The sequence below is a fragment of the Myiozetetes cayanensis genome, unplaced genomic scaffold (genome assembly GCF_022539395.1).
Source record: "Myiozetetes cayanensis isolate MyiCay16 unplaced genomic scaffold, myiCay2020 scf5-8, whole genome shotgun sequence".
Classification (NCBI taxonomy): Eukaryota; Metazoa; Chordata; class Aves; order Passeriformes; family Tyrannidae; genus Myiozetetes; species Myiozetetes cayanensis.
Window position 1 is genome coordinate 92,756,935 of NW_026087742.1, and position 15,530 is coordinate 92,772,464.

Here is a 15,530-nt window from a genome sequence, read left to right on the forward strand (position 1 = left end):
TCAGCTTCATGCCATTGCCTTGGGTTCCTCACTAGTCAAGAGAGTGAAGAGATCAGTACTTTTCCTTCCACTTGCCCTTGTGAGGATGTTGAAGACCCCAGTGAGGTCTCCCCTTGGTCTCCTCTTCCTCAGGCTGAACAAATCAAGTGACCTCAGCTGCTCCTTGTAAAGCTTCCTTTCCAGACCCTTCACCATCCTTGTGGCCCTCTCTGGACACTCTCCAGTAGCTTAATGTCTTCTTTATATTGTGGCACCCAAAACTGCACACAGTGTTCAAGATGAGGCCGCACCAGTGCAGAGCAGAGCGGGACAACGCCCTCCCTTGACCAGCTGGTGATGCTTTGCCTGATGCTCCCCAGGACATGGTTGGCCCTCCTGGCTGCCAGGGCACTGCTGACTCATATTCAACTTGCCATTGACCAGGACCCCCAGGTCCCCTTCCACAGTGCTGCCCTCCAACCTCTCATTCTCCACTCTGTGCAGAAATTCAGGGTTGCTCCATCCCAGGTGCAGAATCCGGCACTTTCCCTTGTTAAACTTCATACGGTTGGTGATTGCTCATCTGTCTAATTTGTTGAGGTCTCTCTGCAGGAGCTCCCTGCCCTTGAGAGAGTCAACAGCTCCTCTCAATTTAGTATCGTAGGCAAACTTAGCATTCCTTCAAGTGCTCTGTCTGGGTTGTTCATGCAGATTTTGGGAAACATCTGTAGTATACTCTAAAACACAATTAGTTGCAGGAAAGCTAAGTATTTTTTAAGAAGTAAAGGAAGTCTGTGAAAGCGTCCTGATAGGATTACTTGTCAATTATGTTGACACAGAGCAACATGACTTTCAGTAAGGCCAGATACCAGAAACAGAACAGCCATAATCATAATACTTGTCTAAAAGGTAACACAAATTACTCCTAGATGAGCACTGTACTACCATAACTACATTTGATCTTGTCAGTCTACTTGAGTGTCCCTAAGTAAGTAAACTGTGGTTTTCTGTCCAAAACTACCTCAGCATATATGTTCCTATAGTATAACATGAGTTTTGACACCATTCCTAGTGTGAATAGACTGAGTCTTACCAGAACTTTTCTCCCCAAAGCTGTTGCTGTCCTTTCAGCTGAACCCTTTTGGCAACATAACTTCTCAGTGACATTCATGTGCGCTAGCTTTAAAACATAGAGGAATTATGTAAGCTCCCTTCATCACCAGTGGTAAGAGAGAGGGCACCTTCAGAAGTTAAAAACCCCCACCTGTATGAGTTCATTACTCAAGGAATCTATTTCTCTCCACTGAGTATAAATAAAGCCTTGATGCCTGAATTCCGCCAGTGAAAGTTCACTAAGATGGAGTCCATTATCTCTCTCCACCAAAACAAGCAACACTGTATTACCCAATGACTGAATGTACTATAACATCAGTGGATCAGTGAAAGAAACAGTGAAAAAAACTGAAAGACATCCTAATGTATTTAAGCTTTTTTGTTGTCTTGCATTTGTTCTCAGCACATATTTTGCCACACCTTTATATTTTCCTTTTATTGCCTTCTAAGTTCTGATCATGACTTTAATCAGACAAGGACTGCTTTTAAGCTTGTTTTGCTCCACAAAGTTCAGCCAGGTGGTGATCCAGCATATAGTTTAGCTTGGAGAAATTACAGAGAAGCCAGCCTTGCAAGCTAATATTGTTTAAAGCCATGCCAGAGCATCAGAGTCTGATCCAGAACACACCACTACTAATGAAAAGATTACCATTGACCATGTTCTGGTTCAGGTTTAGGTGAAAAGCAGACAACCATATGGAGTGGACATTGTCCATGAAGTCTGTGCTTTACTACCTTAGTGAGTAGCTCTGATTCACTTGACATTATAGAGGCTGTTCCAATGACAGAAGTTCATCTAAGTCCTAGAAAATACATAGGGGAAAAATTTAAATTCTGAAAATCCTATAGTTTATTAGTAGGTAGATAATTTCTTTCCAGGAGAGCTTACAAAACTACTTTCTGAGCATGTGCATAATATTCTGATAGTATCAACTTACTGATTGTCAGTTGTACAAAATCAGTGAATGCTCATAATGAAGGAAAACATGTATTTGCATCAGCTGAATGTCATGAATGAACTACTTGGGGAGCAGCTTTCAGCCTTCAGTTAGCCTTAGCTCTTGTGCAAATAATGTTTTAGTTTTGTATAAGATAATTCAATTTTGCATACAATCAATGTATTTGATGACTATTATAGTTGATTTAAAAGGTTTTGAAAGAAATTAAATCATGGGTTGGCCTTGTATAAACCTGCAATTTTGGCTAAGTTTGGTTTTCCGTACTGGAATAGTATTATTTTCCTGTATTAGTACTGCTTCTGTTGGTATTAGAAATTCTCATGGAAATGCAGGGATACTTTTGTTGCATTTGTATCAGGGAAGTGGGTTCCACAGTATTAAAAGAATTCAGCACTTAAAGGTTGGGGCACACACTTTTAACTCTGAAAATGCTTTTTAAAAAAGTCTCGTTTACCTTGATGTTGATACTGTATTAAAATGCATGATTGAAATCCAGTGAATAGTCTACAGAAAATTCAGAGTCATTTTCTGATGTCATGGCCTGCGGGTCTTGTGTAAGGGGTGTAAGTTTACATGTATCATCTAAAATGATGATATTATAGATGACAAAGTGGTTAAGGCAAGAAGACCGGCATTAATTCTTGATTCACACTGCTGCATATTGGAAAATATTCTCATTTGACCTCTTCAGTCAAAAACTTAGTGATTCCCTTGATTTGGGTCTACACTTTAATGTCTGGATATTTGTTTTCTTTTGTAGGGTTTGTAGGACAACTAATGACATCTTGATTTATAAAATTTCAGGGACCACCCGGCACTCCAGGACTTATGGGCAGCCCTGGGGCAAAAGGAGAACCTGGAGATTTTACTTATGATTCTATCCTGAAAGGTGAAAAAGGAGATCCTGGTTTCCCAGGACAACCAGGTATTCCTGGAAGAGAAGGAAGACCAGGAAAAGATGGATTTCCAGGTCCACCGGGTCCAAAAGGAGTACCAGTATGTGTGTTTCTTGATGTTTACATGTTGTCCTACTGTTTGTTTATGTTTACATACTGTCCTATACATTCTGTCTTTCAGATCAGAATTCACATGATTTTGTGCCCTATAATGCTTTATGTTTATTGGCCTCATTCATTTTTCCACATCTTGTCCTTACCTTGAGGAGTACATTCTTCTCAGAGGAAGATTTCGTTTTCACTGGAAATAGTGAGGAAGACAGTCCTTCAACAGCAGACTATTTCAGAGTTAGATTTTGACCATTTCTTTTTACATGTCATGCAAATAAGTGATCTGACTCAAATGCATTCAGAATGGCTTGTTACTTTAAGGACTATAGAGCAAAGTTGTAGATGTGGACAACAGTTTTATTCCTTTCTCCCTTTCTCATGGCTTGGTAGTGAATACTAGTGTGAATGATTTAGCTGACACTTGGAGATGATTGAACAAATGCAGTTATCCAAGTACAGATTGTTAAGACAAGATTCAAGTCTGTTCTAGCATATTTTTCTCCTGGTAGAAACTAATGCTTCAAAATCCTGCACTAATAGAGTTCAGCTGATATGGATGTTGATGTAAATGTGGAGCTCACATCTGCTCCCATATCCACCACTGGGAACATGGTGTACATAGTCCACAGTTAGCTGCATTACACACTAGGTATGATTTCCATGTGCTATTCCACGTGGAACCTAGTTCTATTTCCATTGAGCTCAGCAGTAAAAAGTCTACTTTCTTCAGCATTACAGACATCCATGCTAAATCCAAGTTACAAAATATTCAGAGAGGATGATGTGTTCTGTCTTGCCAGTCAGGCAAGAAATACACTTATACTTTCCAAAAATTAGGGTACAGCTGGCTTGAAAGGAGAACGTGGTCCCCCTGGCCAGCCTGGATTCCCTGGAGTACGTGGTGAAAGAGGTTTTCCTGGCCCTCCTGGGATAGGTGCTGCAGGGTTACCTGGTGACAAAGGAGACAGAGGCTTTGCTGGAACCCCAGGTTTACCAGGTCTTCCAGGTAATGTTATAGTATGCTTAAAAAAATATATTAAAAAAAATATAAAAAATTATGCCCTCTAAGTGGTACGGCTTAGAGGATCACCAGAATTTAAGACTTTCTAATTTAAATCAGTGTTTGCTTTCAGCAGTATAATTGCAAGTCTTTGAGGGCAGTTTTCTTGAAGAATTTTCTAGGCCAAACAGGATGGTTTAGGTTCATCCTAGTTTTCTGGTGAATCTTATACAAAAAATCCTTCATAACAAGTCACTTGTAATGGTATGGGTGAACTAATATTGCTGGCTAGGTGAAACTTCATTGTTTAATTTCATAAGTTCCTATACTTAATACAACTTTACATTAACAGGAGCAAAGGGTGAAGCAGGACGAACTGTATCACTCCCTGGACCTCCTGGGGCAGATGGCCTTCCTGGGCCACCTGGTTTCCCTGGACCCCAAGGTACAGCAGTCTGTTAATCTTTGAGTGATAATCAGAATGGTTCTATTCCCCAAAAGTTAGCCTTTGCATTTACATTTGTCTTGTTTTTGTTTGCAAAGGTGACAAAGGGAATCCTGGGCTTCCAGGTAGACCCGGCCTACCAGGAGAAAAAGGTGCTGTTGGGCAGCCAGGTATAGGGTTCCCTGGACCTCCAGGTCCCAAAGGTAAGATAAAGTTATCCATCTAACAGAGCTGGTGTGACTGGAGTATGGGTGGAGGCTACACTGCCATCCAGCCGTGGCTGCGTGCAAACTGGGAGGTGCAGCTGAAGAACCTCCCTTGTGAAAGGCAACAAGTGTGGTGGCTCTCCCCCAGCTGGCCTGGGGGATTCGGGAAGAATTAAAGTTAGCAGGAACCTTTGTTCAGGGGAGAATTATGCCCGGACCCGGAAGTTGTAACAATATGGTTTTCCGGTAAAATGTGCTGAACACAGCAAAATGTGTTTCGTGACATGCGCAGTAAGCAGAGTTATATAACACCGTTAGTGGCCAATGGAAGAATATTTATGTATGTGGGAACCAGTGGAGAGTTGACATGTGTAGCCTAAAAAGTGTATAAAAGTAGCAGACGTCGTGCAATAAAGTGTTCCAGCCTCTGGATCCACAAGGGTTTTGTGTCGTGTCCCGCCTCAACCGCGACAAACAAGCACCGCAATAAGCATTCATTCGATGTGCACTTGCTTTCTACAGTGAAGTGGTGCATCCACAGACAGTGTCACAGCTAATGCCAGAATAGAAAACTATCTAGTACAGCATCTTACATTGCAGCAACAGAGGTTGCTGAGAAATGAGATGGCCCTTCTGAGAGGTGGAGAACATTGTGTGTCGTTGGTTAAAATAATATACTGACGTAACTTGTAACAGTTTTGGTCCAGACCTAACAGCTCTGCTGTGTCCCAAACAGCTGAGCGCTTTGGCTAGGATTCCAGCTTGCTCGATGTAAGTTTAGTCTTCTCCATGGCCATTGACAGGGTATACACATAACTTAGAGGGAGTCTAAATGTTCATATTCTAGTTTTGGATTTTCCTAAGATGTATTTCATAGTGCTGCAGCACATTTAGGACTAAATGAGATGTCAGCAGCAACTTCAAACACCAAAATTCTTGTGTGTCTTCATTAATTTTTTATATGATTCCACACACCAGTGAGCTGGGAGTGTTGGAAACTTAATAAGAAGAAATGGCATATTTTTCCCTGTGACCACCTCTAGTTCCTCTGAGACTGCATTGGAACAAAGCAGAACAGAAAAGGCCCATTGTATCTGGAGAAGAATTGCTGTATGCACTTTGATACCAGCAAGAGAGTAATGACACATCAAATACATTTGTTTCAAGGACCCTTTCTTGAGCTCAGCTCTGCCCAATGACATTCCTGGGGCTTAGCCTAAAGCTGTATTTCCCACTCCCTGAGATGTTTGCCTGTGAGAGAAGCTTCATCTGAACTTACTGCGTGTGTGCTGGTGTTGAGTGAGTGCTATCTTTAAGTGATTTGCAGAATGTTATAAGTACTCCTTCCTGCATTCCCAAGGTGCAGTTCATGGGCCAGCTATGGCACAGAAACCTTCTGTATGCAACCCACAGTGGGACATATAGGAGATGTCACCAGATATCTACTGAACAAAACATGTTGATTCACAGGTGGATTTTGTTGTGAATCCCTCAGTCTCATGGCCCCCATATTAAATTGCCTTTTTCTGACAAAGACTTTGGGAACCCAGCTTTGCAGACTGGATGTTTCTCCCGAGGGAGGTGGGAGATGAACCCACAAGGCTGTTCATTTAGGAGGAGGGTCAGCATTTATTTCTTCTGGGTGGTTGTTTCTCATCAGAAGCCAAGTGCTGCACAAAGCTCAGTGTTTGAATCTTTGTTGGGACATTTGAGTCCTGGCTTCCCTAGAAGTTTGACATAAAAGGCTACACAGGTCTTTTTTAACACCTCCCTGTGAGGATGTGAATAGTTCAGTTAGAGGCTTGAAGAAACAGCAGAGGTCACTTACAGGCAGAGACAGTAATGATGTGGGTATTGTTTTGTTTTATAGGTTTCCAAGGTCAGCCTGGCTCACCTGGTCTGCCGGGAACTCCAGGAACCCCTGGCCTGGATGGTTTGCCAGGTGTTCCAGGTTTACAAGGTCAAAAGGTAGATGCCAGCTGCTCATACTGTTATCTGTGACTGCCCATGTTAACAGGAATGTGTGCAAAGATTCTTCTCTTTAAAAGCTGGCCAAACTGTCTTTCATCTTGTGTTTCCCACTGTGCATGCACAGGAAGAGAGTAGATGGATGAATGATTGACATTAACACTATAAGGATAACAGCTCTATACAAAAGCTCTACACTGCATTACTGAAATACATTTAGTTAATGATATATTGGTTTTGATGCATTGAATCCAAATCTGTTTTGTTTCTTTGGCTAGGGTGAACCTGGTGTAGGTCTCCCTGGCCCTAAGGGATTGCCAGGACCTCCTGGCCCAGCTGGCATCCCTGGAGAAAAGGGAAGTCCAGGACTGCCTGGCTTACGTGGCGAGCAAGGCTTTCCGGGAATACCTGGACAGCAAGGATTCAGAGGTAACATTGCCAGAAAAATACAGCTCTGTATTTCCATTTCTTTTTAAAATCACATCCTGTAGATAGAGCAAAAAGTCTATTCATCACTGAAGTATCCTACTGATATCTTGGGGAGATGCCCGTTTTCCTTATCCTTGTTTTCTCCTGCCATCCACCAGTAGCCAATGCCAGCAGCAAAGAGTAGCCCTTCCTCCAAGCCCAGGCTGGAGGTGTTAGAAGCTGAATGAGGTCCTGCTGGCCACATGCTTCCAGAGCACCTTGTCTGGCATTTTCAGCAAACAAGATGTCAAACAGCGTTGGAGGATGCTCAGTCTATGTCTCTCCTGTCTTCCCACAGGTGATCCTGGCCTCCCAGGTCTCCAAGGCTTGCAGGGACCTCCAGGAGCACCAGGGCTGGGCCCTCCAGGATTGCCAGGACCGGCTGGGCAACCGGGACCCCAGGGCCCACCAGGTGAGAGAAAAATACTCCCATGATGCTTAGGAGCAGAATTTTGGCCTAAGTAGGTATTGAGGCTGGAAGAAGTGTTGCTCATGAACTGTTTTGTGGTGTGAGCTCAGTGAGGGTGGACGGGGGCACATGCCAGGCGCCTCCTCCATCTGGTCCAAAACGCAGGGCGAGGCCTCCTGAGAGGATATCTGCCATTTGTTTTGGTCTCCTTGGGTCACTGGTGGGTGATACATGTGGGTTCAAAGCCTCTCTTGGAAAATGGGAACTGATTCTGCTGTCTGCCTTTGAGTCTTGTTCTCCATGCCGTGTAATTTGTGATCCGCAGGTGTACATGCTCAGATATACTTGTTAATGGTGTTCCTCGTTCTCTGTTAAGGACTAATTCTGTATCTTCTGTTTTTCCTAGGATTTCCTGGAGTAAAAGGAGAAAGGGGCTTCCCTGGTATCCCAGGTCTAGACATGCCAGGACCAAAAGGGGACAAAGGTAGCCAGGGCCAGCCAGGGGTACCAGGCTCTGTGGGGTTACCCGGCCTGCCAGGTCCACAAGGGGCTGTTGGACTGAAAGGGTCAGCAGGTAAACATCTTTTCCTTCAGAAACCTGCATCTTTGACAACTGTTTTATTTTATTAAGTTGTGATAGCATAACCTTTCACTTGGTGAGGAATTGATCCAAGCTTGGAAAACACATGGACTGACGTCAGCAAAGCAGCTCTGTGCACATGTAACTGAACTGCTACTGAAGTTTGTCAGTGGATCAAATCCAGCAGATTATATGAACTAACCTTTAGCCTGTAATGAGAGGGGTTTATTCTTCACAGTTTTAGTGACAGTATGGTTCTAATAATGCCTTTGTTAATGACAGCATTGTTTTCTGTAATAGGAAGCTGTAAGAATTTGTCAAAAACCTATTTCAAACTGTGCTTTTTCTGGTTTTCATAACACTATTTTTACTGTTGTTTTCTCTATCAGTCTGTTTTAGATAATTCATCTTCTTTGTCCCATTTTTCTTTCAGTAGTGCAATTCTTAGTATGATAGGCAGTAAATCTGTTTCCTGCACTTCTTTACTCTACTTGTTTTGTTTCTGTTATTCACTCTTTCACTTTGGCTTCAGGACCCAAAGGAGAAATGGGAGTTATGGGAACTCCTGGATTGCCAGGAACTCCTGGACCAGTTGGAGATCGAGGATTACCTGGTGAAAAAGGTAAGAGAGAGATTTTCTCAAAATAAAAAATCATAAAATCCGCCTTTTTCCCAACAGAAGATAAGTCTAGAAATAAGAAAATTTAAGAAGTATGTTTGGCCTGAGCTTTCCTGTAAATTAGAAACACTATAAAAAGCAATATCCTAGGAGAAGTCATGTGTTTGGGCATCAAGACATGGAGATGCTATAGATATTACTCCAAGAAAAATACAGTATTTGAAATTATAAAAAACCAGCAGGAAGGTCTTGATTAAATGCTTCAGATAATGCTCTGTATTACTGCCAAACTCCTGTCCTTATTGTTTCAAGAGTCTAAAATTAATGTCTGTCTAGTGGGAAAAATATGTCAACTTTCTGACAAAGCTATTGTGAAGTCCTAGTATAAAAAAAACTTCATAGAAGATGTTCCAGCACATGGTATTTGGTGCTCAAAATTTGAATAAATAGCTAATTTAAGTTGTTGTTGTTGTCTACTAAATATTCTTGCACAGTTTTCTATGCCTTTATAATATTCAGTGCTGTCCCCTTACAGGTAGCCCAGGTTTCAAAGGTATAGTTGGACCTCAGGGTGATCCTGGTGTCAAAGGAGATAAAGGTGAAGCTGGTCTTCCGGGAAAACCTGGAACGATAGACAACATGGACATGGTTAGTCTCAAAGGCCAGAAGGGAGAACAAGGAGAAAAAGGTAACTTTAGTCTCTAACTGTGGATAAGTGAAATTAACACACTTATATTGTCAAGCAGTAGTGCTTTGAGTTCAGTTTTGTCTTAGTTTTAGACAACAGTTTTTAAAATAAGATTGAAGAATTTCACACAGCAAATGCAGATATTTTTCTGGTATTTTTCAATTCCACAGAAAGAAAGAATAATCACAGAACAAAGGGATTTTGGCTGAATGGAAGAAGTTCAGTTTGCCCTTATAAAATCAATTTTATCTCTTTTATCAGAAGACTCTCAAAAGAAAAGAGATTTAAAAAGTGAAAACTAGAGCTTTCGAAAAAAGAAAAGCTGTCTTTCACATAAAGCATACAGTGGAAACCCTGTTGTGGCCATGAAGATCAACTAATAACTGTAAGAAAACAAGCAAGCAGCCTTGTTTGACACACGTATTTCTTCGTGACCAGAAGAAAATTCAGGAAAGAAACACATGTATGCTACTCACACCAAGAGATTAACTTATGTTGGTTTAGAAAGATCTGGAAATATGCAGGACAAAGGCAATCAGTTGTCTCTTCGGGAACTTTATGGTGGTAGAGTTATTAGCTTTTTTAGATAACACATTCTTCTTGGATTTTTATTTTTACTGCTACATGAAAAATCAGTTGTTTAAGATTATTCTCTTTCCTGCTTTTCTTTTCAAAGCAAAAATAGTTTATATATTTTTAGTATTTGTCCTTCTTATTAAAATTATTTTTTATTAAAAGATGCCATGTTTTTAATAAATGTTAACTTTTTTAGTTAAAATAGAAGTGTAGAGTAGGAAGGGAGCTATTGAGATCATGTACTCTTTCCTTTCCCTCAACCTAGTCCTTCAAGCTTTCATTGTATATCATGCTTTCTGAAACAATTACAGTTCTTTTCACCTTTTCTGATTTCTCCCCAGTTTGGCTGTATCCTTATTAGAGTGCACACTGCTGAAACAAGCAAAGTACTTCAACTTGGGCCTTGTTAGAATGACATTTCCCTGTTTTGAAATAACAGTTGACTGAGTCTGTGATTAGCTGTAATTCGTAGCCCTTTACGGTTCAGAGTAGCCTTTGCGGTTCAGAGTCATCTGTACATTTTGTCAGTGTATGTTCTCTGTTGAGCCCAGGACAAAGCACTTGAGACTCCTTTCCAGTTTGGCCGTGAATCACCAATTGTTATATTTGAACTGTGGAAACAGGAGAGTTTCCAGTCTAGCTACCTCTTATCTCTGTGTCCTGACTCCTTATGAGAGTGAGACCTGGGCTCATATGTTCCGTTTGGGTCTCAGAGAAACCTGGGCATGTGGGCAAACAGAACCTCCCAGCTTGGACAGCCAGGGACTGTGGGCAATGGCATGAGCAACTGGGGAGTACATCTATCTGCCTTTAAGCTGAGATGCAGCTTCTAACAGCATTTTGTATTTAAAGAGGCTCCCAGGCTAGAAAGATTTCACCTAGGTTATTTTTTCTCATTTGTTCCTGATCTTGATATATATGTTGGTATGTAAAGTTTTATAGCAACACCACATAGGTTGTTTTTCAATATTTTCTTGTCTACTATTGGCATGTAGGATAATTAATTTTATTTTGTTTCCAGAAATATAAATTTGGCACATTGGTTACATGCATATAAAGAAACCTTTTCTGAGAAATTCAAATGGTTAATTTCTTTGGTTTCTAACTTCTTAATCTCTCCTGCTCTAATAATGCACGCTTGCAAACTTGTATGCTCTCCATTTTTCTGACCGCACACGGTCTACACATTGGCCTGGCTCACACAGCCTGGGAGGGTAGATCCCAGCCTGCAATTTTCTGCTCTTATATTGTCCTTTTCAGCCCAAGGATACTGAGTATCAACAGAGGAAAAATAAGCTAGTTATACTCCATAACTTTGCTGATCTTTTAGCTGCCTTCATTTCTCTAGACATGAATATCACAGTAATGTTTTTAAAAGCTTCCAAAATACAAACTGTGCAGAGAAGACACAGCATTTTTATGGCATGTTGTCAGTGACGTTTAATTAAAAAATTTGGGTTTGGACATCTTGAAATGTTTTTAATAAAGGCCACTTACTTGAAAACATTCAGTGAGCTATCTTCAGTAACCTGTTGTCCTGCAGCTATATGCGACATTAACAGAAATGTTTATGACCAAAAAGTGTGGATCTAATGCTGGAGAAGAGGCCTAGCACAGAAGAAGAGGTTAAACCTTCTGGAATGATGAAGGTGCTTTAACATTAAATGGAACAGGGAATCAGCACATTTCTGACTACGAACTAGTTGTTCTCATGTGCCTTTTTAGAGAGCTGAACAGTCAAATCAGTAATTTCTGTTAACACCTGATATAGTGTGCCATTTCTCAAATAACTCATTAATCTAGGTCAAACAGACATTGATTTCAATTTCTTCTGAAGATGTAACTTGCTTTGTAATTGCAGAGACACCTGTAAAATTGTGATAGTTTGCAGCCTTTCCTCAGTATTGATTTAGTGATTGGAGAGTTGTGTTTTACTCAGCCATTTCCTTGTTCATCAGAGAGAAGCAGCAGTAATCAAAAATCAACTGGAAGAATTACAATATGTAATTTCAATAAATTTTGATAAAATTATCTCACTGTGTTTGTCTTCTTGGTGTCCAGGGGACCATGGAGCAACAGGAGAAAAAGGGCTACGTGGGGATTATGGAGAACCAGGAATTCCAGGGAAGGATGGCGAACCTGGTACTCCAGGACAGCCAGGTATGTCTGAAGCTTACAGCAGTGAGACTGATTGTCAGGTATTTTGAACCTTACTAACTGATGAGACTCTTAATTTCTCTGTTGTCCATAGGACCAAAAGGTGATCCGGGCCCCCCAGGGTTCCCAGGGGATCCAGGAGTTCCAGGACAAAAAGGATCAGTTGGTGAAATGGGTTTACCAGGTACTGATTGCTAGAAGTTTCTTATTATTGTTTTCCTCAAGTTAATATAGGACATTATGAGAGACCTGTATGGAATATTTGTTGTTGATCTACTAAACTGTTCCACTATTTGCAGTGACTGAATGTTAGGCTTTTAGAACATTGCATTTCAATCCTGTTGTGATATACAAATAATAAGATGGTTTCCTAAGTTTCTATATGCAAATCTCTTAGCTGGATGTTTAGGATTTGTGTGTTTGTTTCAGGCATGGCAGTTTTTCAGCTGATGCCTGTTTGTCTGTCTCTGCTAGTGTGTGAACTGCATTAAGCTTCTTGTGTATTTTCCCCCTTCTAAAAAGTTTGGTGAATTACTGTGTACTGCATGTTAATTATGAACTGTAGTGATCTGGGAAGAGTGTTGTTGTGGAGGGGATTGGTAAAGAATACAATGGAGAAGAATCTATATCTCAGCATGGAAACTTTGTCTCCTTTCAGATGGCCTTGTGTCTAGCATATTTAGGAAACCAAAGGTGAAAGTCTGAAATGGTAAAGGAGGACAAAAAAATATGCTACAGAAGAGTCTGTTTATCACTGTAGTCCTATAAGAAATTATTAAATTAAAAATAAAGTTTTATTCAGCTCATATTTTTAGCAAGAGCTCTGTTTACTCTGAATCCAAGATTAGGACCTTCTCTTATGAGGAGAGCTTATCATCCCATAAACAATCCCATTTAGAGAGCAAATCTCTAGAGTTGATTTACTTGCTTTTGTAGCTCTGAATAGCTAAGGCAACCCTGAAAAATCATTGTCAACACTGCTAGGATACTACTGACACAAATGCACCCATTTTCCTCTTCTCTTCCTAGGAACACCTGGAGAAAAGGGTCTTCCTGGAGTACCAGGTTCACCAGGTACACCAGGGTTCCCTGGGCAAAAAGGTGAAAAAGGGGACAAAGGAGCACCAGGTTTTCCTGGGATTGGCTTTCCAGGGTCTCCTGGTGAGAAGGTATTTATATCCCTAAGGATTTAATTGTCTCTACCAGGCACTTAATTTAAAAAGATGCTGTTGCCCTTTAAGCTGTTTTATTGTATTTTCTATTATGCTAATTTAAGTATCTTATGAGAAACTGGAAAGGTGTGCATATGGTCAGGTTTAGATGTATTCTCTTTGATGGGACCATTATCTTTAGGGTTCTTATTTATTCTCTCTGTTCAGAGTAGGCTAATTCACAGTGCTAGAAATGTGTGTATGGAGGAAAACTTCTAAAAACACTAAGCAAATAACGTGAAAAGGGCATCTTACACACAGAACAAATAAACACACTGAAATAATGTTGCTGTACTTTTACAGAGATACTCGGAAGCTGAGAAAAACTATACAATGCTCAGATATTAATGAAAAGTGAACTGTTTTAATACTGTCTGTAAAGTTAATTTAATCTCTAATAGTATCTGAAAGGATTCTCATGTGTTTCATATTCCTTTTCTTAGATGTGCAATGACAGTTATCGTGAATTTATAAGTAAAAATTTTAAAAATAATACTTACTAATATGGTAGCAAACTTACTGAAGACTTAAGAAAAAGATTTTCTTTTTAAGATGATGAAATGTAATAAGTATGTTAAGAGGCTAATTTGGAAATTACTTTGTATAATAGTAACAAAAATGCATAGAAAACTGCTCATTTTCATATGTAGGTATTAAGCAATTGCTAGAAGAGTTAAAAACTCTCATAGTGGAATTTAACAGCTTATGTAATCCTAAATTACTCTGTTTCCAAATGGAAAATAGTGGCATTCCTTAAAAGTCAGATGGATAAGAGGGGTAACATCTACTATTACAAAAAGTGAAAAACTGTTTTGGAATTAATGTGTGGATTTTATGTGTGCTACTTCTTCTAGGGAGAACCAGGAAGAACGGGTAGTCCAGGTTTATCTGGAGATAAGGGTGAAAAGGGTAGTTCAGGAATTCCTGGAATGCCGGGTGCCCCAGGTCCCAAAGGATCCCCTGGCATGGCAGGATTTCCAGGCAAGTGTTTATGCTTTTATAAAACAGAAATTGCAGTGAAAAATCAAAGTGAAACTTTTACAAAATATCCCACATGTAAAGCCATGTCTTCTTCCTTTCTTTAGGAAGCCCTGGCCGCCATGGAGAAAAGGGTGAAAAAGGACTTCCTGGCTTAAGTGGCATTCCAGGTTTAAAAGGAGAACCAGGTAAAAAAGAAATATAAACCACCCAATGCTATTTGAAGTATTGCTCACCTCCATACAGTGGCTAAAACAAATTCTATAGCGTTCTACATTCATTTCGGCTTAGATATTTCATGGTACATTTATTCATTTCATAAGCAAAATAAGACGTTGCCATTTCCCAGGTAAATCTGAGTCAGTGCAGTGGGGGGCTAATACTTCTTTTGCACTGGTTGAGGAATAGATTTTACCAGCTTCCACAAGAAGACTGGTTGTTGCTACAGCCATTAGCTCTGTTGTTTCTGAGTTCATTTAAAAACAATACAATTGATCTATATGTCCAAAACCGAATCACCACATTTACATTGTTGCACAGATGTTAAAGAGTATGGAGGAGAGTAAGTCCATTGCTTTTAAGAATATAATAACATTTTTGATCTTGGAGTCTTCTCAGTTTTCTGGCTGGAGGACACATCATCTTATTAGACAATGGACTGTGCTATTTACAAGTCTTTGCTGGTGTTCCTGCATTCTAAACTCACTGAGATTCATGATAATTAGCTATGTCAAAATCCTTAATACTCGAGCCATGTCTCAGACTGATTTAATTCAGAAGTAACCTCAGAGAAAAGTCACACCTGAGTCATCATGCAGTATGTGCTAGGTCTCTGTGGGAGCAAAAGGAAAAGTTAAGTTTTTCTTTAGAGGTAAAAAAAAGGTCATAGCTGAAATGAAAATGTCAATGATTTTTCAGGTGAACCTGGTGCTCCGGGTCCTGCTGGTACCATTGGTCAGAAGGGTGAACCAGGTTATGATGGGATTCCAGGTGCAGCTGGTGCAAAGGGTGAACAAGGTACTGTGACTGTCATCTTAAGTTTATGTGGCATGAAAAGGCACAGAGACAGGCTACACCAGAGTAGCTGGTAGAGGTGTGTGCTTGGTATGAAGTACTTTGGATGAAACTTTAGTAAATAAAGTCAGTATGGTGTCTTGCAAACTGCTT

At 40.3% G+C, this 15,530-nt stretch overlaps 1 protein-coding gene across 1 annotated transcript in view; it reads left to right on the plus strand.

Moving 5' to 3' along the window:
- The window catches only part of COL4A1 (collagen type IV alpha 1 chain), a 122,766-nt gene that overhangs the window by 86,305 nt on the left and 20,931 nt on the right, over positions 1–15,530 (plus strand). Inside the window, exons 25-40 of the mRNA XM_050333212.1 lie at positions 2,856–3,047; positions 3,896–4,064; positions 4,411–4,503; positions 4,602–4,706; positions 6,580–6,677; positions 6,956–7,106; positions 7,444–7,557; positions 7,961–8,128; positions 8,667–8,756; positions 9,289–9,441; positions 12,079–12,177; positions 12,269–12,358; positions 13,204–13,343; positions 14,240–14,370; positions 14,475–14,551; positions 15,282–15,380. Coding sequence (XP_050189169.1) covers positions 2,856–3,047; positions 3,896–4,064; positions 4,411–4,503; positions 4,602–4,706; positions 6,580–6,677; positions 6,956–7,106; positions 7,444–7,557; positions 7,961–8,128; positions 8,667–8,756; positions 9,289–9,441; positions 12,079–12,177; positions 12,269–12,358; positions 13,204–13,343; positions 14,240–14,370; positions 14,475–14,551; positions 15,282–15,380 — 1,969 coding nt within the window. The remainder of the gene's footprint in view (positions 1–2,855; positions 3,048–3,895; positions 4,065–4,410; positions 4,504–4,601; positions 4,707–6,579; positions 6,678–6,955; positions 7,107–7,443; positions 7,558–7,960; positions 8,129–8,666; positions 8,757–9,288; positions 9,442–12,078; positions 12,178–12,268; positions 12,359–13,203; positions 13,344–14,239; positions 14,371–14,474; positions 14,552–15,281; positions 15,381–15,530) is intronic.